This window comes from Peromyscus maniculatus, chromosome 12, assembly GCF_049852395.1.
Source record: "Peromyscus maniculatus bairdii isolate BWxNUB_F1_BW_parent chromosome 12, HU_Pman_BW_mat_3.1, whole genome shotgun sequence".
NCBI classification, from domain to species: Eukaryota; Metazoa; Chordata; class Mammalia; order Rodentia; family Cricetidae; genus Peromyscus; species Peromyscus maniculatus.
Window position 1 is genome coordinate 76,726,838 of NC_134863.1, and position 23,348 is coordinate 76,750,185.

General features: G+C 41.8%; 1 protein-coding gene across 1 annotated transcript in view; it reads left to right on the top strand.

The window, feature by feature from the left end:
• Positions 1-1,126: 1,126 nt before the first annotated feature.
• The window catches only part of Map3k7cl (MAP3K7 C-terminal like), an 89,043-nt gene continuing 66,821 nt past the window's right edge, over positions 1,127-23,348 (top strand). The window contains exon 1 of the mRNA XM_076549145.1: positions 1,127-1,191. Coding sequence (XP_076405260.1) covers positions 1,150-1,191 — 42 coding nt within the window. The 5' untranslated portion in view covers positions 1,127-1,149. The remainder of the gene's footprint in view (positions 1,192-23,348) is intronic.

The following is a 23,348-nucleotide window of genomic DNA, read 5'->3' on the forward strand; positions in this document are numbered from 1 at the left end:
TTAAAGCTTGCTTCAAATAAAGCAGCCTCACAGGCTGCTCTCCCTATAACAGGCTGTCCAGTGCACTACAGGTTTCTGAAGAAAGATGCACCTAAGGACAAGGGCCCATATTCTCCCAAGCCCGTGACCCCACTTTTACTCATTTTGATTTTCCACTCCTGGCCCTGCTCCTCTCTTCCTGGCCCAAGGGTCTATAGAAAGGCAGGAGCCTTTTTAGGGGTTCTTTCTGCTTGAAAGTCAATCCTAGCCAGGTGTTGGTGGTTGTGAGCCTTTGATCCTAGCCCTTGGGAGGCAAAGGCAGGTGAATTTCTGTTGGAGGCCAGCCTGGAGCAAGTTCCAGTACAGCCGAGGCTACAGAAAGAAACCCTGTCTTGAAAAACAAAAACAAAAACAAACAAACAAAGAAAGCAAGAAAAGGAAAAGTCAGTCCCTACCCATGCTGATGTCACCTTGTCATCCTTGTCCTTTTTCACTATGGCCTCACCCCGTGCACAGTGAGTACCAGTTTTATGGTTCAAAGTATCGGGTCCGGCCTGTCACTCCAGAAAGAGTTGGGAACTATTCCCTGGTGTTATCTGGAGTTCTTGTGAAAAAGCAGTTTCTGATTCTGCAGGTCTGGAGTGGGATTTGTGAGCCCGCATTTCTGAGTGAGTCTTCAGGTGATGTTGACTTTGCTGGTACAAGAACTGTGTTTGGAGCGGCAAGACTAAAGTTTGAAGTAACTGATGATTTTCAGGGGGATAATTATAACTGCCACGAAGAAACAAAACAAAACCAAGTGATTCTACCGGTCGCTGTTCCTAAGAGAAATAAATATGTTGATTTTTTACAACAGTGATACTTAACCCTGGCTCCACAGTGGAGCTTATTATTTGTTGCATGGAAAAATACTTTTGGAAGCAGACGTTTCTAGTGAGAAGCGAGCTGGATTGGGAGTTATGGGGGGCTTTGAGAACCTGATATCTATAAAACTGATTCTGTTAAGAAGTAGAGTGGAAAATATGTACCGTGCTTCAGAAATATATTGACAAAAGCATTGGTTTGTTGTCAGTTTCCCATGAGAAAGAAGAAGAGAAAATAGCATCCATTTGCTTGTTTATTTGTCAGGTGTTGATTCTGGGACAAGCCCTCTTCTCGGCATTGGGGGACATGACAGATGCAATTTCCTGCTCTCACTGCTGCAAAGAAAGGGTAAGGACTCCTTTGTTCCAGAATGAATACATTAGTAAAATCCCCAAGAATTCTGACTGGATCTTGATGAGCTCTATGTGCACTCCTAGCCCGATGGCTGTGGTTGGGAGAGGAGTCTTGAAGCTTGCCTGACGCACAAGAATCACCAGGATGCTGTAATGTGCTATGGAGAAAAGAATTTCAGTTACCAGGAGAACATGTTGCAGAGTGCTGGGCAGATAGATAGGAATACGCTCCAAGCGTGCAGTAGGAGCGAGTAGTGAGATGGCCCAGTGACTAAAGGTATTTCCTGAAGAAGCCTGGCAACTTGAATTGGATCCCTGAAACCCATGGAGAGGTAGAAGGAGAGGACTGACTCCACAAAGTATGTGGTAGCAATCTGGAGAGCATATTCACACCATATTCACACACTGAATTTTAACTTTCTTAGACTTATTTTTATTATTTTTTAATTACGCACGTCTGTGTGGGGGTGTTTGTGCACATTGAGTGCAGGTGCCTGCAGAGGCCAGTAGAGGGCACTGGATCCTCTGGAGCTGGAGTTATAGGTGGCTATGAGCTGCCAGATGTGGGCTCTAGGAACTGAATTCAAGTCCTCTTCAAGAGCAGTATGTGCTCTTAACCGTTGAGCATCTCTTTACACATTAGATTTACATTCGTTTGAGGCTGGGTCTCATATTGTAGCCCAGGTTGGCCTTGAACTTGTAACAATCTATCTTCCTTATACTTCCTAGAAATGCCATCACACCATCCAGCCTTGGACATTCTCTGACTGCATCTTAAATGAAAGGTTTGATTTTGAGTTCTGATAGGCTATCTGTACTAAGTGGGAGCAGAAAGTTGCTTGGAAATGAAAGGAAGAAAAAAAGCCTTTGTAAGTTGTACAGGTTATTGTCATGTAGAAAACATAGAGAGATGGCATAAGAATAAAATTTATTTTCATCACAATTGTTACTGTGACTGCCCTTGGCACCTGAGTATGATGGCAACGCAGTCCTTGGGCCAGGAGACAGATTTATTGTGAGTTTGTTTAGGTCATAGCCTTCTTTCTGAGTTCTTTTGAAATCAATCATTTCTCTCATAAGCATTATGGTCAAATAAGGTGATATATAGTTACAGTAATTGATTTCTCATAAATTAAGCAGAGGAGCAGTATTCCAACTTAATTAAAACCTGCAAAGCTGTAATTTATGCATGTTTACAATGGGTCGAAGGGGTTAGCCATTAATGCCATAATATTGGAGCTGATCCCCCCACCCCCCGCCCAGATTTTAGCTCAGATATCATGCACTAAACAGTTATCATAGGACAAGATCATGGAAGTATCTATCAAAGCAAACTTCAGTCTTGGTGAATTGTTCTGTCTGCATATTTAGGGAGTTCATTTTATTTTATTTTATTTTTTTGTGTGAGAGTATGTGTGTCATTTTTGTTTGTGGTTGTTTGTGTACATGCGTAGATGCAGGTGCATACCCCCCCCCCCCCACCGCATATAAAAGCAGTGGCCAGAAGAGCATGCAAAGTATCCTTGTCTAGGCTTCTATCCCACAGTCCCTTAAGACAGGATCTTCTCACTAACCTGGAGATAAACTGGTGGCCAGCAAGCCCCAGGGATCCTCTTGTCTCTGCCTCCCCCAGTGCTGTGGCTGCAGGCATGTATGGTCACGCCAGGCTTGTGTTTGTGCCCTGGCTTGTTTTTGTGCAGTTGTGGGGATCCGAACTCGGTCCGTCATGCTTGTGTAGGAAAGGCTCTTTCTCGCGGAGTGATTTCCCCAGTTTAAGGAACCCGTAAGGAAATTATCTAGGCTGCATTATTACTTAGACCTACACTACTCAATATGGTAGCTAGTTCTTGGGGCTAGGGAGATAGCTGACTGGGTAAAGTATTTCCTACGGAGCCATGACGACTCAAGCTTGATCCCCAGAACCAAAGGAAAAAGTTACACAGCTTTAATCCCACTGCTGGAGAGGTATAGACAAAGGATCTCCTGGGCTTGTTGGCCAGCCACCCTAGCCAAATCGGTGAGGTCCAGGTCCCTGTGAGGGTCCTATTCAAAACCAAACCAAACCTAGCATCCGCCTTACTGAACACTGCCTTCATTGTTCTGTTAGATGGTGCTGACTGATAGCATCAGTAACTCACCCCTTTTCTTTGAAGTGAAAGAAATTGAATAAAACTTCTTTTAAAGACAATATTTAAAAGATTGGTTTTACTTTATATGTATACTTTTTTTCCCTGCCTGCATAATGTATGTATGTTCACCCTGTGTGTGCCTGGTGCCTGCAGAGGTCAGAAGAGGACATCGGATCTCTTGGAACTGAAGTTATGGATGGTTGTGAGCCACTGTGTGGAGGATGAGACTTGAACTTGGGTCCTTTGTAAGAACAAGTGTTTCTTAAGCACTGAACCATCTTTCTAGACCCCGAAAAAAGCTTTTAGTAGGGGTTTTTCTTTCCTTGTGCCCCACTGTAAGCAAGGTCAAATCTCCCTTTATGACAGGTTCCAAATCAGCCCCTCTCTTTCTTTTGCTGGTAACAACTCTGCCCATTTTGACTTCTGCTATACTTTGCATATGATTTGAGTGTGGCTCCCGGTTTCATTTGCTGGAATCTTGGTGGCAAGTGCTGGGAGTGGTGGACTCTTGAAGAGGTGGGGTGCAAGGTGGATTTGTTATGGGGGTGTTCCCTCGGATGTAATGTATATGTTGTGAGACTCTCATGAGTTTCCACAAGGACAGCTTGTGAAAGAAAAAACAAGCCTGGCCCCTGATTCCCTCTGGCTTCCTGTGTTATCCTGTAAGGTCTTTGGCTTGCATGGATCCTTGACATGATACCGTCTGCCATGGTGAGATGTCGTCGGGAAGACTTTGTGAGAACTGAGCTGCTGCAATGATCTTGGATCTTTCAATCTGTGAGCTAATAAGACTCTTTATCTGTGAAGTGCCCAGACTCCAATCTTTTGCTATAGCAACAGAAAATGGACTAATACAGTTTCTAATCTAGACAATTTCCAAAATTCTCCTATTATTTCCATGTGTGTTTACACTTGAAATGAATTTCAAAAAGCATATGTTAGGTTTAAATTTCTCAAAGAGAGCAAAAAGAAATATGCAATAAGAGAGTGAAAAGGTCGTTCCATTTTCACAGTCTATAATTTGCGCTATCTTTAAAAAATCAGTCATCTTTATTCTTACAACTCACAAGAAAGATGTTACCATTCCTGCCTCTTTCCAAAGACAGAAATGAAATTCCAGAGGAAGCAAATAGCTTATCTGTATTCTCCCACCATGAAATGGCAGAGCTGTTGAGGAAGTGCCTGATAATTATGACACCCTTGATAGCTATGACAGCCAAGTTTAGAAGGCATCACTTGGGCTGCCTGGCAAAGGCCATCTGTTGCTGGGTTCCTTTGTTTTGAAGACAAAGACTCCTGCATATCTGCCTTACCTGTGCATTCATGGGACTTTACACCCTTGGTTGTGTTGAGAACACCATCCTCATGACCCTAAGTGTCCTTTAAAGTTTAAAGATGCCAGAACAGCAGGGAGGATTTGGGCATTGCTTCTGTGCAGAATTCCCACCTCCAACAACCTGGACCCAAGGTCCAGTGAACTGGTTTTCTCATTTTGAGTGTGAGATAAAATTTAAACATGTTAGAAGACTTGAAGGCACAGTGAAAGGGATTGAAAGAGTCATTGCTGCTCATACACAAAGCCGATGATGATAACCAATCAAAATAACCTAAAATGCCTCAGAGCAGGTAAACCTAGTGATAGTGACCACACTGTTGACCACGCTGTTCTATTTTGACGTAGTGTTACCTCCTTTTCTGTGGCTCCATGTGTACCAACCCTCTGCCCTCAGAGCTGTACATAAATTAGAGCAAAAGAAAGTTTGATTCCTTTCATTATGTTCCTTGCAGCTGGGAAGATCTCAGTGAACATCAGTTGCTCTTGAGCATGTTAATCTCTTCCTCCACTAGCCTGTCCTATTAGTTTATTATTATTATTATTATTATTATTATTATTATTACTAATACTAATAGTATACTAGTACTACTAGTAGTATTCTTAAGACAGCGTCTCGCAGTATAACCCAGTCTGGCTTTGAACTGAGAATCCTCCTGCCTCAGGCTCCTGACTGCTAGGGTGACAGGTATGCATCCCCATGCTGGCTTTCTTTCCTTGTAGACCAACTCTCCCTCCTGTATCCTCTACATGGCAGCACCAGAATGTACAATGAGCTACCACACCTGCTGCAGGGTGCACAAGTCTCACAGTTTTTGGATTCAGCTGCTTCTCAGTTAAATCATGTAATCTTTAAGTCCTCTGCCTCCCTCTTCAGCATTCCTTACTATAAAAGTCATGTAAGCGGAAACTAAGAGATTGGAATCATTTGCCCAATTGAGGGGGGGTAGTCTATTGAAAAAGGAAAAGACTGCTTTGGAGACAGTCTGGTTCCAAGTTCCAAGCTGCTCTGAATTCAGGGGATCTCACTGAAATAATCTGAGTCTGCTTTCTTCTCCATAAAAGGAGGTAATTTGACCTGGGTGAGGTTGTTAGGTGCGGCCAGTTTGGTGCTACAATTGGCACATCACCTACAAGAATGTGTTAGTTTCACATCATTGCATTACAGATGACTTTAAGTCTAGCAGTTTTAAATGGCAAATATTTCTCGTCTCTCATTTTCTGTGGGTCAGGAAGCTGAGTGCAGTTCAGTTGGATACCTCTGGTTCAGGATCTGTGACAAAGTCATACAAAATATCTTTTGCATGATGTGAATAAGAGGAGGTGATTCATGTTCATTGGTGACCATATTTTGGGATGCTTGGGAGAGTTCTTGCTGCTTAACAGTAGATTTGGAATTAGATGCCAGGTGTCTCAGTTAGGGTTTTTATTGCTGTGATAAAACATCATGTCCAAAAGCAAGCTGGGGAAGAAAGGGTTTATTTAGCTCATACTTCTACTTCATTATCGAAGGGAGTCAGAACAGGAACTCAAAGAGGGCAGGAACTGATGCAGAAGTCATAGAAGAGTGCTGCCTACAGGCTTGCTCCCCATGGCTTGCTCAGCTTGATTTCTTATAGCACCTGGAACTACTACCCCAGGGTAGCCCCATCCACAATGGACTGGGCCCTCCCTCATCAGTCACTAAGAAAATGTTCTACTAGTTTGCCCAATCTCACGGAGGCATTTTCTCAATTGTGGTTTCCTCCTATCAGATGATTTTAGCTTGTGTTAAGTTTTCAAGGTTGACATAAAACCAGCTAGGACACAGGGTCACACTGAGTGCATGATCAGATTATGTGATCTATGCTCACCCAAAGCATCTGTTCTCTATATTCTCTACCTGATCTCACTTAAAAAAATTTATCAGGGATGGAAAAATGGCCTAATCAGGTAAAAGCACTTGCTGCCATGCCTGAGGACCCGTGTTCTATTCCCATGACCTGTAAGAAAAAGGAGAAACCTGACTCCTGAAAACACATGAGCTATGGCATGTGCATGCCCACACACAATACACACATGTATGTGTACACACACAGCAAATGTAATCATTTTAGCTGTGACTTAATGATCATAAAAAACAATGGTTTTAGTTCTTCAGTGTGATGTACTAATAAAAACTTCAAAGTACTTATTTTAATATATGTTTACAAACTATCTGTGTCAGTCTACTAACTAATGGTAAGGCATATTTTCTTTCTTGCTGTAGATTAAAAAATATATAAATAGGCTTTCCATTACTTTTTACTTCAAAGGTTCTCTCTCTCTCTCTCTCTCTCTCTCTCTCTCTCTCTCTCTCTCTCTCTCTCTCCTCTCTCTCTCTTTCTCTCTCTGTATGACCCACTGGCAGAGGAAGTGACTGAGAGATGGAGAATGTGGTGGATGGATGTGAAAGTCAGGATCTGTACACTATGCCAAGAAAGGTGTATGTAAATCATGCAAGCAATTAGCATCCCAAGGCCAGTGCTCTGAAATCTTGTGGAGAGTTTACAGAGATGATCCATCTGGGCAGAAGAAAGACAAAATCATTTCTTTTCTCTGTGGGACTTGGGTGTAGGCTTGACTTTAGTCACCATTTGCCTCCTTTCTGATGCATCTTATTCAGGCATAAACTGTGTAACTACGCATGGCAGACCTGTAGCTTCCTAGTGGCAAAAAGACTCTTAGCAATTTCATGTTTAGTTGATGTAACTGAGCCTGAAGATCAGGGAAGTTGATAACTGGTGGAAACAGGCCTCAGGAAAAAGACTAAATTTCAGCTTTTAGAAATGGAGCCACATTTGGCCACAGCATCATGACTGACATGACATTGTACTTCCTCGGACTGGTTTTGTGTCAACGTGACACAAGCTAGAGTCATCAGAGAGGAAGGAGCCTCAGCTGAGGAAATGCCTCCATGAGATCCAGCTGTAAGGCATTCTCAATTAGCGATCAATGGGGGAGGGCCTAGCCTGTGGTGGGTGGTGCCATCCCTGGGCTGCTGGTCCTGGGTTCTATAAGAAAGCAGGCTGAGCAAGCCATGGGAAGCAAGCCAATAAGCAGCTCCCCTCCATGGCCTCTGCATCAGCTCTTGCATGCAGGATCTTACTTTATTTGAGTTCCTGTCCTGACTTCCTTCAGTGATGAACAGCATTGTGGAAGGGTAAGTCAAACAAACCCTTTCTTCCCCAACTTGCTTCTGATTTTGTCCTTCACTGCAGCAATAGAAACCCTAACTAAGGCAGGTTCTGTAGTGGGTAGCCATTCCAGCTTTGATCTGGAAGTTCCAACCTCCATTGAGGCTTCAGCAACTGTCACACCTACAAGGCGGGGCCAAGAGGGCCCTGAAGACCCAAGATCTGGATGCGCCGCCCTCTCTTGGTTCCTGGACCCTGGATGCTGGAGGTAGACCGAGCAGAGTTCTCCAGAGAACACCGCCAGACAGTGCTACGTCTTCCCCAGACCCTGTAACCTACATATCCCTTCATTTGTAAGTCATTCCACTAAATAAACCTCCCTTTTAACGACATGGAGTGGCCTTAATAATTTCACCAATAAGGTTCCATGGTCAGCCCTTCAGAATGGATAGACTAATTCTTCTTCTCAAGATAAATGACTGCATTCTCAAAACATAGGCTATAGTGGATTGAGTATGACTACATCACAGATTTCCCATCCATCCCTTTCTCTCAGATCACATATTTTGGGGACACAGGCGCCATGTTGTGAGGATACTTGAGTAGCCCTGTGATAAAGTCCACATAATGGGAAGGGAGGTGTCTTGCTGGCAGTTACCAAGATGCCAGCTTGGCAGTAGCTTGAAAGGCCAGTCATGATCAAACGTTCAGAGCACAGCAGCCTCATGAAAGTGGGTCCAGACCAGCTTCTGAGCTCTGCCTGCATTCCCAACCCACAGACCTGTTTGAGCTAATTGATGGTTGCTCTTTTAAGCCAGAGATTGGCAAAGCACAGCACTAAGCCCTCATTCAGCCTGTTGCCTGCGTTTGTTCTTTGTTTTTCTTTTTAAAAGCTTTTCTAAATTTTATTTTAGTGTGTTTCTATGTGAGTGTGTGCATATATGTGTGTTGGGGTGCATGTACCTATGTTCATGCATGAACACCAGTGTGCAGGTGTCTTCCACATCACTCTTCACCTATTCCTTTGAGGCAGGGTCTCTCCTGAACTTGTCTCTGAAGCAGAGGCTCTTGCTTTTTTTTGTTTCTCTCACTGTCTTCACAAGATATCTAATAAAGGCATCTGATTACTGGGAGAAACCTATGAAGACAGATATTTATTTATCTATTTATCTAGTATGTATGTGTGCAGGGAGGCCAGAGGTTGACACTGGGTGTCTTCCTCAATTTCTTCTTCTTCTTCTTCTTCTTCTTCTTCTTCTTCTTCTTCTTCTTCTTCTTCTTCTTCTTCTTCTTCTTCTTCTTCTCCTCCTCCTCCTCCTCCTCCTCCTCCTCCTCCTCCTCCTCCTCCTCCTCCTCCTCTCTCTCTCTCTCTCTGTCTGTCTCTCTCTCTCTCTCTCTCTCTCTGAGACAGCTTTTCTCACTGAACCTGGGTCTGTGATTGTAGATGTAACCAACCGTCTTATTAAATAAGAAACACAGAAACAATGTAAAAGAGAAAGCCGAGAAGTCAGAGCTCAGAGCTAAAATCTCACCCTTCCTCCTGCTGTCCCAGCTTCGCGAAAAGAGACCTACTTCCTGTCGGTTCGTTTTTTTTAAAGTATGTTGTTCTGCCTTCTCATTGGTTGTAAACCCAAACACATGACTGCCTCGTCACTGTCTGAATGTACAGCCCCCTAGGTCTTAAAGGCATATGTCTCCAATGCTGGCTGTATCCCTGAACACACAGAGATCTTATGGGATTAAAGGCGTGTGCCACCACCGCCACACTCTTGCTATGGCTCTAATAGCTCTGACCCTGAACACACAGATATCTATGGGATTAAAGGCGTGTGCCACCACCGCCACACTCTTGCTATGGCTCTAACAGCTCTGACTCCCAGACAACTTTATTTATTAACATACAATCAAAATAATAATTCAGTACAATTAGATTATCACCACATTTCCCCTTTTCTATTTTAATAAAAAGAAAAAGAAAGCAAAACGTTATAACTAACAAAAGAAAAACTATATACAAAAGTACAATAACTATATACAATATATACAAGTAATAAATACCTAAACAGGTATTTGACAAATCAGAGAAAACAATTCCATTATCTATCCTATTTTGGTAAATCCAAGATGTATCTAATGCACTTTCTATCCTAATTAATTTTCAACTATAACTAACTAATCTTCAACCATAACTAACTAATCTTCAACTCCCTCAGAGACCCAAGAAGGGAATAATAGTAGCTAACAAAAATAAAAACAGGAAGTGCATGCAAGCAACTTCCAAAAAATTTTGTGAGATGACAGAAACAGCCAGCTGCCTGGGCAGTCACCTGAGGTTTCTCCGCAGTGTTGGGGCATCATCTTCAGCCTATAGGCTTAGCGTATCTGACAGACTCATTTGTGAAGTAGGATGTACACAAGGTCAACAGTTCAACCTCACATTGGGTGAGAGCAGTCCACGTACCAGAAACACCTGAATTCCACTAGTGTCCTGTCATGATTCAGGATTTTAAATTCTGGAAATTGTTGACAGTTTTTTAATTCAGCTGTCCATTCTTCTTGGCTGTGTATATATGGCTTCATCTCAGCATCCCCTTCTTCTCCACATCCCTCTATTAAATGCCAGTCTACTTTTGAGAGGCATGAGCTTTCAGCTGCTGTTCCATTGTACAACAGAATCCATCGGCCCTCTGCCTGTTAAGCTGCCTTCGAAGAAAAGGGCACCGTACCTTTTCCGGATGCGAAGGCCACTTCAGGGATGGGGCCATATTGTCCTGGCCTCAGAAGATGCCTTTTGATAAAGCCATAACCACACTTGTTTTGGCAAGAATCAGTAGTCCCTTGTTTCGTGATCTGTCTGTCCATTTTGTCCTGTTGATTCGAGGATACTTTGTTGTCCAGTGGCTAACTTTTGCCAGAATGAAAGTTGACTCCATATGCAGTTTCTTCAATGCCCATATTTTCTCTAAAGTAGATTGGTACTGCCAGGAGCCGACATGTCTCAAAAAAGAAAAATTTTCTAAGTTATTAAAACATTTTAAATGCCATATTCTGTAGATCTCTGAAGGGTTTGAAGATGACCTGTCTAAAACATCTCTGCTCAATTTTTAAAACATATCCAATATGACTACAAGTTCTATGATAATGTCTAACTACTAGCTTTCATTTCTTTATATCCTAATAGTTGATAATAATAACATTCAAGGATCAGAAATTTGCATTACATTGTTAAATGGATGGAATAAATACAATTAGAAATATACATATAGCATTTTCTAACAATATCAGTTTCAAATTTGTGTACAATATAAAACAATTCAATCCAATGTAAAGTATTTAAAACTAGTAATTGTCTTTCTCTTTTCTTTCTCTTTCTTTCTTTCTTTCTTTCTTTCTTTCTTTCTTTCTTTCTTTCTTTCTTTCTTTCTTTCTTTCTTTCTTTCTTTCTTTCTTTCTTTTTTTTAAACAAGAACCTTAAATCTAATCTCCTTTGCTTAGCCTTTTTCCTAACCCTTGACAATAACTTGTAACCAACCCCCCTAAATACTGAAAATTATCCCAGACCCAAAACCCATTAAAAAGACCAAAAAACCACCCGCCCCACACCACCTCTTTGGGAATGTGGGCGTCGTATTCTTAAAATTGCTTCCTGCTGGGTATGGGCGAAGTTTTCTTTATCCTGAAAGAAAAATTTTAGGTTAATTGTCAAATTCTAGGAGAGGTAACTATATCCTTCATTATCCAGTCTGTGTATAATGCCAAAGTTGAGGGTTTATCTCAAGTCCTTATTCAAGTAGTCTTTGAGACTGGATCATCTCAGCTAGTCATCTCAAATTTGCTCTGAGCACCTTGTAGTTCAAAGCTGATCTATGGATGATGTTTGTCAGCTTAATGATATTATTATTGTCCAAGTGGAATTGTTGTTGTTGTGGGGCCCCATCTTCTTTCTGGAGACTTCAGTTGATGTTAGGCCTGGCCATGATTTCCTGCAGAAAACTGATAAGAGACTCGAACACAAAAACATATATATGCAGCTAGCCTTTTTTCTAGAATTAGTTAGTACTCTATGTGACCATTCATATCTTAACAAAGTTTAAAATGTATATATATATATATTAATCTTGTAAATTTTGATATAAAATTTATACTTTGAGAAAAGTTTAAAGAATCAGAATAGAATCAAAGAGTTGAGATTAGTAATAGAACAGTCCCTTAATTAATTTTGCTTTTGTCCTGTACCATAGCATAAGATGGCTCTTATTCTGGCATGATACAGGGAGTTTGCATTTTCCTTTTAACAACATGCTTGATTTTAAAGAAGGAGAGAGCCATTCTCCAACTCCAAAGTCAGCTTTAAATTTTAATTGAACTGGGACTATTAGAAAACCAAGAGTGTTAAATCTTTAGAGAAAATCAGAAACAAACATTTAGGAAGACATAAAATTTTTTTAGATAATATATACCCATACACCGTTTCACTCTGTTTCTTGGGATAGATGATTTGTCCCTTTTCTTCAGTTGTCTCATTTGTCCAGTGTTCTTCAGATTCCTTAACCTTCATTCTCCTAAAAGACAAAAACAAAAACCTTTCCCCAAGACTAATTTTGGGGATGTTCCTTTTTGGCAAGTTATTATCTGATGAAATGAAAAGGCATGTTTTATTGATACAAGTTAGTTTAAATTGGATGTTCATGCTGGTTGATGAACTATCACCTCCTCTAATTAAGAGGTCTCTCTTGTTCAAATCGAACCTTTATCAATTTTGATGGTACCCACAGCTTATCTTCTCCTGTAGAAACAAAAGCAAAACCACGTCCCCAATGCAATACATACCCTGGTTTCCATTCTGAGGTCAGCACATCCTTAAAGTATATAGGCTGATTTAATTCTGTAGTTTTTTCTATTATCCAATGTCTCTCTGCAGCTGTTGTTCCTTTCTCATTGGCATTCAGAAAATTCAAAGTTAGAAGAGCATTATGCAGTCTATTTCTGGGGGTTTTTGTTACCCATTTCTGTTTATTTAGCATATCCTTTAGAGTTCTGTTTGATCTTTCTATAACTGCTTGACCTGTAGGATTATGTGGTATGCCTGTAATATGCTTTATATTGTAATAAGCAAAAAACTGTTTCATTTTAACAGAGACATATGATGGAGCATTGTCAGTTTTGATTTGTGCAGGTATACCCATGATGGCCATAACTTCTAGCAAATGAGTGATTACAGAATCAGCTTTTTCAGAACTCAAAGCAGTTGCCCATTGAAATCCTGAATAAGTATCGATAGTGTGGTGTACATATTTCAATTTTCCAAATTCTGCAAAGTGAAACACGTCCATCTGCCAGATTTCATTTCTCTGAGTACCCTTTGGGTTACATCCTGCTGGTAATGGCGTTTGATTGTAGAAGGAACAAGTAGGACATTTCTTTACTATTTCTTTGGCTTGTTGCCAGGTTATGGAAAAATCCTTTTTTAAACCTTTACTATTAACGTGATGTTTTTTATGAAATTCTGAGGCCTCCAGCACATTTCCTATCAATAATTTATCAATTTCATCATTGCCTTGTGCTAGAGGGCCTGGCAGACCAGTATGGGATCGAATGTGAGTTATATATAAAGGATGATTCCTTTTCCTGATTGTATCTTGTAATTGAATAAATAGTGAAGTTAATTCTGAAGCATCAGGGATAAATTCTGCAGTCTCAATATGTAACACCACTCTTTCAGCATACTGAGAGTCAGTTACTATGTTGAGAGGTTCTGAAAAATCCATTAATACCAACAGAATAGCATACAATTCTGATTTTTGAACTGAATTATACGGACTTTGAACCACTTTACTTAAATTTTCTGATTTGTAACCTGCCTTTCCTTCTTTGTTGGCATCTGTATAAAATGTACGAACTCCACATATGGGTTTTTGCCGTACAATTCGAGGCAAGATCCAATCAGCTCTCTTTATAAGATCAATTCTATTGCTTTTGGGATATTTGCTGTTAATTTCTCCCAAAAAATTACTGCAAGCTCTTTGACAAGGTTCACTTTCTGTCCATAATTTTTCAATGTCCTCCTTAGTTAATGGTACGACAATTTCTGCTGGGTCTATGCCTGCTAATTGACGAAGTCTCAGTTTTCCTTTGTAAATCAAGTCAGAGATTTTTTCCACATAAGTTTTTAATTTTTTATTTGGTTTATTTGGTAAAAATATCCATTCCAATATAATATCTTCCCTCTGCATTAATATTCCAGTAGGAGAACGCCTAGAAGGTAAGATAACCAAAATGCAATCCAGCTTTGGATCAATACGATTCATGTGTCCTTCATGCACTTTCTTTTCTACCAAGGCTAATTCTTTCTCAGCTTCAGGTGATAATTCTCTTGGACTATTTAAGTCCTTGTCACCTTCTAAGGTTTTGAACAAATTAGTCAGTTCATCATTTTTTACCCCAACAATAGTTCGTAGATGAGAAATATTTCCAAATAATCTTTGAAAGTCATTAAGAGTCTGTAGTCTATCTCTCCGAATTTGCACCTTTTGGGGTCTAATTTTTTGTAGCTCTATTTTATATCCTAAATAATTAATAGAATCTCCTCTTTGTATCTTTTCAGGAGCAATTTGTAATCCCCAGCGAGTCAAAATTTTCTTTACTTCTTCAAACATTATTTCTAAAGTATCTGCATTTGAGTCAGCTAGTAAAATATCGTCCATATAATGATAAATTATAGATTTAGGAAATTTTTTACGTATCACTTCCAATGGCTGTTGTACAAAATATTGGCACAGAGTTGGGCTATTCAACATTCCCTGTGGGAGGACCCTCCATTGAAATCTTTTAACCGGTTGAGAATTATTATAAGTAGGCACTGTAAAAGCAAATCTTTCTTTGTCTTTTTCTTGTAAGGGTATTGAAAAGAAACAGTCTTTTAAATCAATAACTATGAGAGGTCATCCTTTTGGTAACAGAGTAGGCAAAGGCATCCCAGATTGTAGAGAGCCCATTGGCTGAATTACTTTGTTAATTGCTCTAAGGTCTGTTACCATTCTCCATTTACCAGATTTCTTTTTAATAACAAATACAGGAGAATTCCAAGGGCTGGTTGATTCTTCAATATGCTGAGCATTTAACTGTTCTTCTACCAGCTCTTCTAAAGCCTGGAGTTTCTCTGTTGTTAAAGGCCATTGCTGGACCCATACAGGCTTGTCTGTTAACCATTTTAAAGGTAGAGCTGTTGGTGTCTTTGGAAGATCATCAGTTATTGTGCCCTGTTCTTGTATAATATGGATGGCTGGTGACCACTCATTAGAACAATATCTTCTAATATTTCTCTCAGTAACATGTGCTAGTTTATGATTTGTTTCTGAGATTGGAGGGATGTTAATCTGAGTATTCCATTGTTGCAACAAGTCTCGACCCCACAGGTTCATAGTTATGTTAGCCACATATGGTTTTAATTTTCCTCTCTGTCCTTCTGGACCTATACATTCGAGCCATCTTGCACTCTGTTTCACCTGAGATAATGTCCCAATTCCTAACAGTTGAACGTTTACCTCCTGAAGAGGCCAAGTTGGATGCCAAAATTCTGGTGCTATTATGGTAACGTCCGCACCTGTGTCTACCAGACCAGACAACAAAACACCATTTATTTTTATCGTTAATTTTGGTCTTTGTTCATTAATAGAAGTTTGCCAAAAAATTTTCTTTATGTTTTCTCCTGAATTTTCTATTCTCTCTGTTTCATCATCCTGACCAGCATGATTTATTCCAATAGGCATTTGGTTATTTAATCGCTCTCCAGAGCGGGCATTTCCTCTATGGCTGCCGGAAAGGTTTGAACTGGATTTGCACTGGGGGCCTGCCTGAGGCCCCTCTGGGAGTTTCCCGAAGACTGAGGCAAAGGATTACCCTGTCTGTCCTTTGTTGATCTACATTCGTTGGTCCAGTGTTTTCCCTTACCACACCTTCTGCATACTCCAGAAGGAAGGGGCATTCTGTTGCCATTGTTCCTTGAAGAAACATTGTTTCTGGAAATGACCTGTCTACAGTCCCTTTTCAAATGTCCTTGCTTTCCACATCCAAAACATCTAACACTCCTCAAACCTTTTGAAATTACTTCTCCTACCCATGTATCATCATGCTCATCAGCTTCAACATTAATTGTTTCTCTAATCCAATCTTCCATAGGTGCAGATCTTGCCCTTAATGGCCTGATTATTCTTTTGCATGCTGCATTCGCATTCTCAAAGGCCAAAGATTCAATTATTGCCTTACCAGCTTCTGAATCCGAGACCATTCTCTTTACTGCTGAAGTCAGTCTTTGTAAAAAATCTGTAAAAGACTCTTTTGGGCCTTGCTTCACCTTTGTAAATGACTCAGATTTTTTTCCTGGTTCCTCAACTTTGTCCCATGCATTCAAGGCTGCCGTTCGACATAAAATTAGGGTTTGGACATCATATAAACATTGTGCTTGTGCTGAAGCATATTGGCCTTCGCCCATAAGCTGATCCTGGCAAACTTGTACTCCTTTATCCCTCCATTGTTTTTCTATGTTTTTAGCCTCCTCCTTAAACCAAGTCAGAAATTGAAATCTCTGGCTGGGTTCCAGAACACCTTGTGCAAGGTCCCGCCAGTCCTGTGGTACTATCCTATTATATGTTGACCAAGTGTTTAACATTTGCTTTACATATGGGGAATGCATGCCATAAGATACTATTGCCTCCTTAAACCTTTTTAAATCCAACATTTCAATTGGAGCCTAAGTATTTTGTGTAGCCATTTGATCAGGCATCTGCTCTACAGTTACAGGATAAATTAAGGGTGACTGTGTGAAAACAGGCTTTCTTTCTGCAACCTTATGATCCCGACTTGAAACAACTTCACTGTTAATTTCTTCTGTCTGAATTTTTACAGGTTTAACAAGTTCTTCTAAAGCTGTTATCCTGGCACTTAAATTGACTATCTTTTTAAATATTAAAATGTGGATTATTATAGTGATAAGGTGCATAATTCCACCAATACTAATATTATATAGTTGTTCCATTGCCAGACTGCCTAAAATTTCGAACAAAAACCAATTTTCTTCCAATGTACACATAAAACCCATTTGTTTTTTAATGTGGAAAAAATTCTCTTTTAGATAGTTTCCTTTAAAATATCTGATATATTATGACTTACCAAATCTGCATAGAACAGTAGAAATCCGAGGGGATTTTCAAAGCAGCCACCTAGTGTCCCAGGTGTAAATCCAGAGAGAGAGAGAGAGAGAGAGAGAGAGAGAGAGAGAGAGAGAGAGAGAGAGGAAAGAGAGAATGCACAAGAAAGCGGAGCCGGCTAAAGCTTAAATGCAGCCACGTGTTCCCTCTTGTGCCGAGTCAAGGCTTGGGTCTGGCTTCCTTAAGCTCCGACCACATGCGTTGGCTTTACAGGCAGGGCCCTGTTCGGCAGGGCAGGTCTGAGTTGTTTGTAGCACCGGCTTTAGGCAAGCTGCTCACAGACCTAGGCCCGGGCTAGAAGTTGCTACCCGGACTAGGAAGCCGGCAGCTCAGACTAGGAAGCTGGCAGCTCGGACTAGGACGCCGGCAGCTCGGACTAAGACGCCGGCCGCTTCCTGCCGCTTCCTCCGCCGCCTGCCACCGCCTGCCACCGCCTGCCGCCCTTGCGGGAAAGCGGACCTGCCGTCAAGCCAAGCGGTTTTTAATGGATTCTTGTCACGTTGGGCGCCAGATGTAGATGTAACCAACCGTCTTATTAAATAAGAAACACAGAAACAATGTAAAAGAGAAAGCCGAGAAGTCAGAGCTCAGAGCTAAAATCTCACCCTTCCTCCTGCTGTCCCAGCTTCGTGAAAAGAGACCTACTTCCTGTCGGTTCGTTTTTTTAAAGTATGTTGTTCTGCCTTCTCATTGGTTGTAAACCCAAACACATGACTGCCTCGTCACTGTCTGAATGTACAGCCCCCTAGGTCTTAAAGGCATATGTCTCCAATGCTGGCTGTATCCCTGAACACACAGAGATCTTATGGGATTAAAGGCGTGTGCCACCACCACCACACTCTTGCTATGGCTCTAATAGCTCTGACTCCCAGACAACTTTATTTATTAACATACAATCAAAATAATAATTCAGTACAATTAGATTATCACCACATGTGATGACATTACCAAGCCACTGACTCAACCACCCTGCTGCTACCCTACTCAGCTTTCCTTATTACTCAACAGAAAACTCCCAGAATGCTTTAGTCTTTGAGCTGTGCTTTAGAGCTATTCACATCTAAACATTGTGTTGAGTGTATAACTCTCATCTTGAACAAAGTTCCCCAGCCAGACTCCTCTCGAAAATATTAGTTTGATAAATGAGGGGAAGTGTGGAGCTTGGTGCAGTATAAGGCTTTTACAACCAAACCTCAAACTGACTCCACCTCAAGATCCCTCCCCACTAATCACTGCTGCCTCCCTTCCTCCAGTCTGGCATCAGGTTCCACAGGAAAAGGCTCAAGCATGTGACCAAGCTGGGCTGGATTTGCAGGGCCTCTGAGAACACTCATGGCAAACTGGAAAGGGGTCCAAAGAATAGACCTGAGTGCCTGTGTCCTGTTCAGTACTTCCTGGATGACCTTGGAATCTGTCCTTCACTTTGACTAATGAGAGATCTGAAGGGTGCAGAGAGGACCTCAGCTGGTGGCAGGGCTAAGCCTGTCACTGTCCTGGCATTTATTAGGCTGTATGGACTTTCTATTTTGTGTTTTCTTTATCGCTTGGGCCAGTTTTTTTTTTCCCTTCCCATAAATCAACTTGGAGATTCTTCTGCTTGCATAGGGTGGTCTCTTGATTTCCTTCTTGGTGACTAACTCTGACCCAGGGGTCACAGATACCTGTGACAAAATCAAGGTGAATAGAACATTCTCTGTTTCTCAAGAATGTTCATCAGATGTCTATGAATTAGGTATCTATAGTAGAGCAACAAAAGAACCATCCATTCTCTAGCCTTGCAGCCTGCCCAGGGCTTTTGACCTGGGTTGACAGTTTCCATCTCCACAGATTCCTGCTATGATGCTGCCGATGTTTTCTTCTTGATCCATGCTTTCCTACAAACCAGATTCAGGATTGTTCTTCTCCCGGCACTGTTCCTGAAATAGTGGTCCATGGTCTCAGCATCAGCACCTTGCCACACAATCCCTTAGAAAAAGAGTCTCATGTTGCCCAAGTAGATTCGAGGATGACCTTCTGATTTTCTTACCTCTACCTTTCAAGAGCTGGGACTACAGGTGTGCACCGCCATGGCGGGCTTGTGCAGAGATGAGGCTCAACCCCATGGCCCCATGCTAGGCAAAGGCTGTATTAGCTGAGATACACTTATAACCTAATATTTTTTCTTATAAATATTTTTATTTTTTAAAAGTGTGTATGTGTGTGTGTGTGTGTGTGTGTGTGTGTGTGTGTGTGTGCATGCAATGTGCGTTCACACATACATGAGTGCCAGTGCAGAGGTGTCAGATGCCTCTAGAACTGGAGTTATGAGCCATTGTGAGCCGCCTGACATGGGTGCTGGGACTGAAACTCAGATTCTCTGGAAGCGTAGCATGTGCTCTTACCCGTGTCTCTATTTTTTTTTCCCTTTTAACTCGAGGTTATTTCTGTTTTCCTATCAGAGTTATCTCTCATATCTTCTCAAAGGAAGAGCCGCATTCCATAATTCTAAATGTATCGATTTCTTCCCTGGTGATGAGCATCGCAGTTGTTCCGTTTCCCACTCCGCTGTGGACGGAACAAAGAATTCTTGTGAAGACCAGCTTAACTGTTTGTGACGCTACTCTGCACAGCCTTACCTACTCACTTTGAATCTGAGAACTTCCTTCCCTTCTCAAGCAGAGAAAGCCTGTCTGGATTAGAAGAGTCCAGGATGGAAACTTGACACTGTCCTGAGCCAGACGTGTTTGGAATTACACACAGGAAAGGCCTGGGTATTTGTTGACCTGTCTGAGTACAGAATGTGTGCACAGCCTCTCCCGTTACAGCACTCCAGGAAGCATCATGCCTAAGGTACCATTGCTATGACCTGCGGTGAGTCCTCCAGCTAATCCCCATCCACCTAGTGAGATTCTTTCTGCATGCGCATCTTTTTCCAAAAGCATCCTTCCTGCAGTCTTCTCATGCCTTGGACATTTGATGGCCTGTTCTCTCGGGTGCAGAGAACTAAGACACCACCTCCCCCATACATACCATGTTCCTTCACATTCCTTAAGAGTTGTTAATAGGTCACTATCTCTCCTGGGGGAAACTCCAGGTCCCTTTGAAAGACACTGTGCAAAGGCCTGGTGACCATAGGCAGGACTGTCTCATGCTGGGAAGGTTGTGTTTCCTGAGGAGAAGAAAAGAAACTGTTTTGGAAGCTTCTGCCCCTGCTGGGGGCCGTGTGAGTTCTGCTCTTCTGTGCAGCTCCCAGCAGACCGAGTTGCAGATGAGTCCTGGGCTGGTCCTGACCCCTGCTTTCTGTAGCTCCAGTACTACAAGTTGCGCTTCCTTGGAAAATTCACCTACAAGTTCATGTCCGCTTTCTCTGATGGCCCACTCCCACTGACGATGATTAGCCTATAAGATACACTTCTTCCTGCTGCTCTCCACTGAGCCCCTGACACTCAGAACTGAGACTGAAATCGTAACTACCAAGTCTGTGTGTGCATGTGGGGTGCGCGCGCGCGCGCACACACACACACACACACACACACACACACACACACACACGCGCGCACGCACATACGCGGACTCACATACACAGTCTCAGGCCAGTCCCTGCCTCTGCTTAGTCTAAGACCCCAAGCTCTCATGGGCCCCAGACTCCACAGAGTGGTCGACCCATTGAAACACACTCAGCTTTACACTGTGTCTCTCAGCCACCTGTGGAGAACCTCTCTCCTCTGCTGCCAGGCCTTGAAGCCCCAGATCCTGCTTTGCTCTTTCTGGACGCTTTGACCAGCCCCATGCAAGGTCTGATTTACTGGGGAAGAAAGAAGCCAGGGTGTGCTTCCTTCTCCAGCTGACTGCTAAGAGGAGGACAGTGTTAGCAGGATCTGAGGCAGAGCAAGTCTGACTTATAAAGGAAATTGATCTGCAATGGAAGATGGAATCTCAGGAATAGAAACAGTATTGAAGCTGCTTGTAACGTAGAGGGGACGCACTCCACCATAATAAAGTCCACACAGGACAAACTCACGGCCAACATTATATACTAAATGGGGGGAAATCTACAGCATTTCCTCTAAGGCAGGAACTGCGCCAGAGTGCATGGGCTCTTAGGGAGAGCAATAAGGTGAGAGAAATAAGAAATGGATAACATAGGAAGGCATAATCAGATGACAGGATCCTGTACCTAGAAATCTTAAAGGCCTTACCAGAAAACTGATCTGGTCAAAACTTTCAGCAAAGTAGCAGGACACAAAATTAACATACAAAATAAAATTCAGTAGTTTTGCAGAGAGAAAAAAAAAACCATAATAATTCCATTTATAGTAACTTCAGACCCAAACAAAACAAAAGACTCTGGAGTAAACTTAGCCAAGGAGAGGAAAATGGCTCTACAATGAAAATTAATAATGATAATAATAATTATTAATAATTAATAATGAAGGGAAAAATTGAAGAAGCACTTGAAGGTGGAAAGACCGCTTATGCTGATAGATTATCAGAATTAATATTAAGAGCAATCTGCGGGTTCAATGTAATCTCTATCAAAATCCCAACGATACTTTTTGCCAATCTGAAAAGATCAGTCCTAAAATTCATATGGAATCACAACAGATAGTCCCTCCCCACGATAATCAGAGCAAGTCTACACACAAAGAGTAATACTTAAGGCATCACAACTGGCCCCCATAATCTCATAGGGAATGGCATTATGAGGTGTGGCTTTTTTGGAGTAGGTATAGCCTTATTGGAGGAAGTGTGTCACTATGGGGGTGGGCTTTGAGGTTTTCTATGCTCAGGATACCTCCCAGTGTGTCAGTCAACTTCCTGTTGCCTGCAGGATGTAGAACTCTCAGCTACTAGTTCAGCAACATATCTGCTTGCACACTGCTGTGCTCCCCATCATGATGATAATGGACTGAATCCCTGAATCTGTTGGTGAGCCCCCCTCAATGAAATGTTTTCTATGGTGATATATTGTGTATCAAATAAAGCTTGCCTGAGGATCAGAGGTGGTATACACCTTTAATCCTAGCACTCAAGAGACAGAGATCAGTCTTGATCTCTGTGAGTTCAAAGCCACCCTGGACTACATGATACTGATTCAGTCTAGGAGAGAAACAGAGCCAGGCAATGGTGGCACACACCTTTAATTCCAGTACTTGAGAGTCACACACCTTTAATCCCCGCACTTGAGATCTCATGCCTTTGCTACCAGTATTTGGGAAGCACAGGTGCCAATAATCCCAGCACTAGGAAGGAAGTGAAATGGCTGGACGGAGAAAGGCATAGAAGGCGTGAGGAGACAGGAACTAGAGCCTTTTCAGCTGAGGACTCAGAGGCGTGGAGTCTGAGGATTCATGGAGATAGGATATCACCTTCTATTTAGCCTGAGGATTCGGTAGTGATGCAAAGTCTCTCTAGCCGCTTGTTCCCTTGTTTCCTCTGATCTTTCAGCATTTACATTGATATCTGGCTCCAGGTTTTCCTTATAAGTCCAATTAGGATTCGAGTTACAGTTTTCCTTATAAAAGTTGCCAGGGTCATGGTGTCTCTGCACAGTATTAGAAACCCTAACTAAGACACACACTAAATAAATGATAATAAAAAATTCCTTAAGGGCCAGCAGATAAAAAGTGCTTGCTGACAAGGCTGATGATGTGAATTCAATCTCTGGAACCCAAAGCTAGAAGGAGAGAGCTGACTCTTGAGAGTTGTTCTCTGACTTCTACATGTGTATGAGGGCCTATGTGTAAACACACATGCACATCACACACACACACACACACACACACACACACACACACACACACACACACACACACCCTAAAATAAATGAGTAAATATAAAACATTTAAACATTAACAGTGGTTGAGGAACTTGGCATCAACCTTTGGCCTCCATACACATGAGCACACACCATACACATGAGCATTCACACACACACACACAAATGTACCCTGTTCACCTCCAATCTCTTCATGTTCTATATTTGTCTTTTAAGAGTCCCTATTTGAGAATAAAGAATACCCCAAGGACACTGTTTGAAAACTTTGAGTCTGAAGCCAGATGATCTGGATTCGAATGAATCCTGGCTCTGCAATGCCCTGATTCTAGTTCATGGGTCAGCTAATTAATTGCTTCTTACCTCAGTTTCCTCCTTGGTGCATGGGGTTACTGTGGTTTCATCCTTACAGAGATTTTGTGAGAAAATTAGTATTAGCTCATTAATATTTTATACACATTCTTAGGTGGTGCATCATTATCCATTTACAATGTTATGAAGGTATGCATGGATCCATCTCTGTGTGCAATTCCATGTATCTCTCTTCTTACTATTGTGAGTTCCAATATAATCT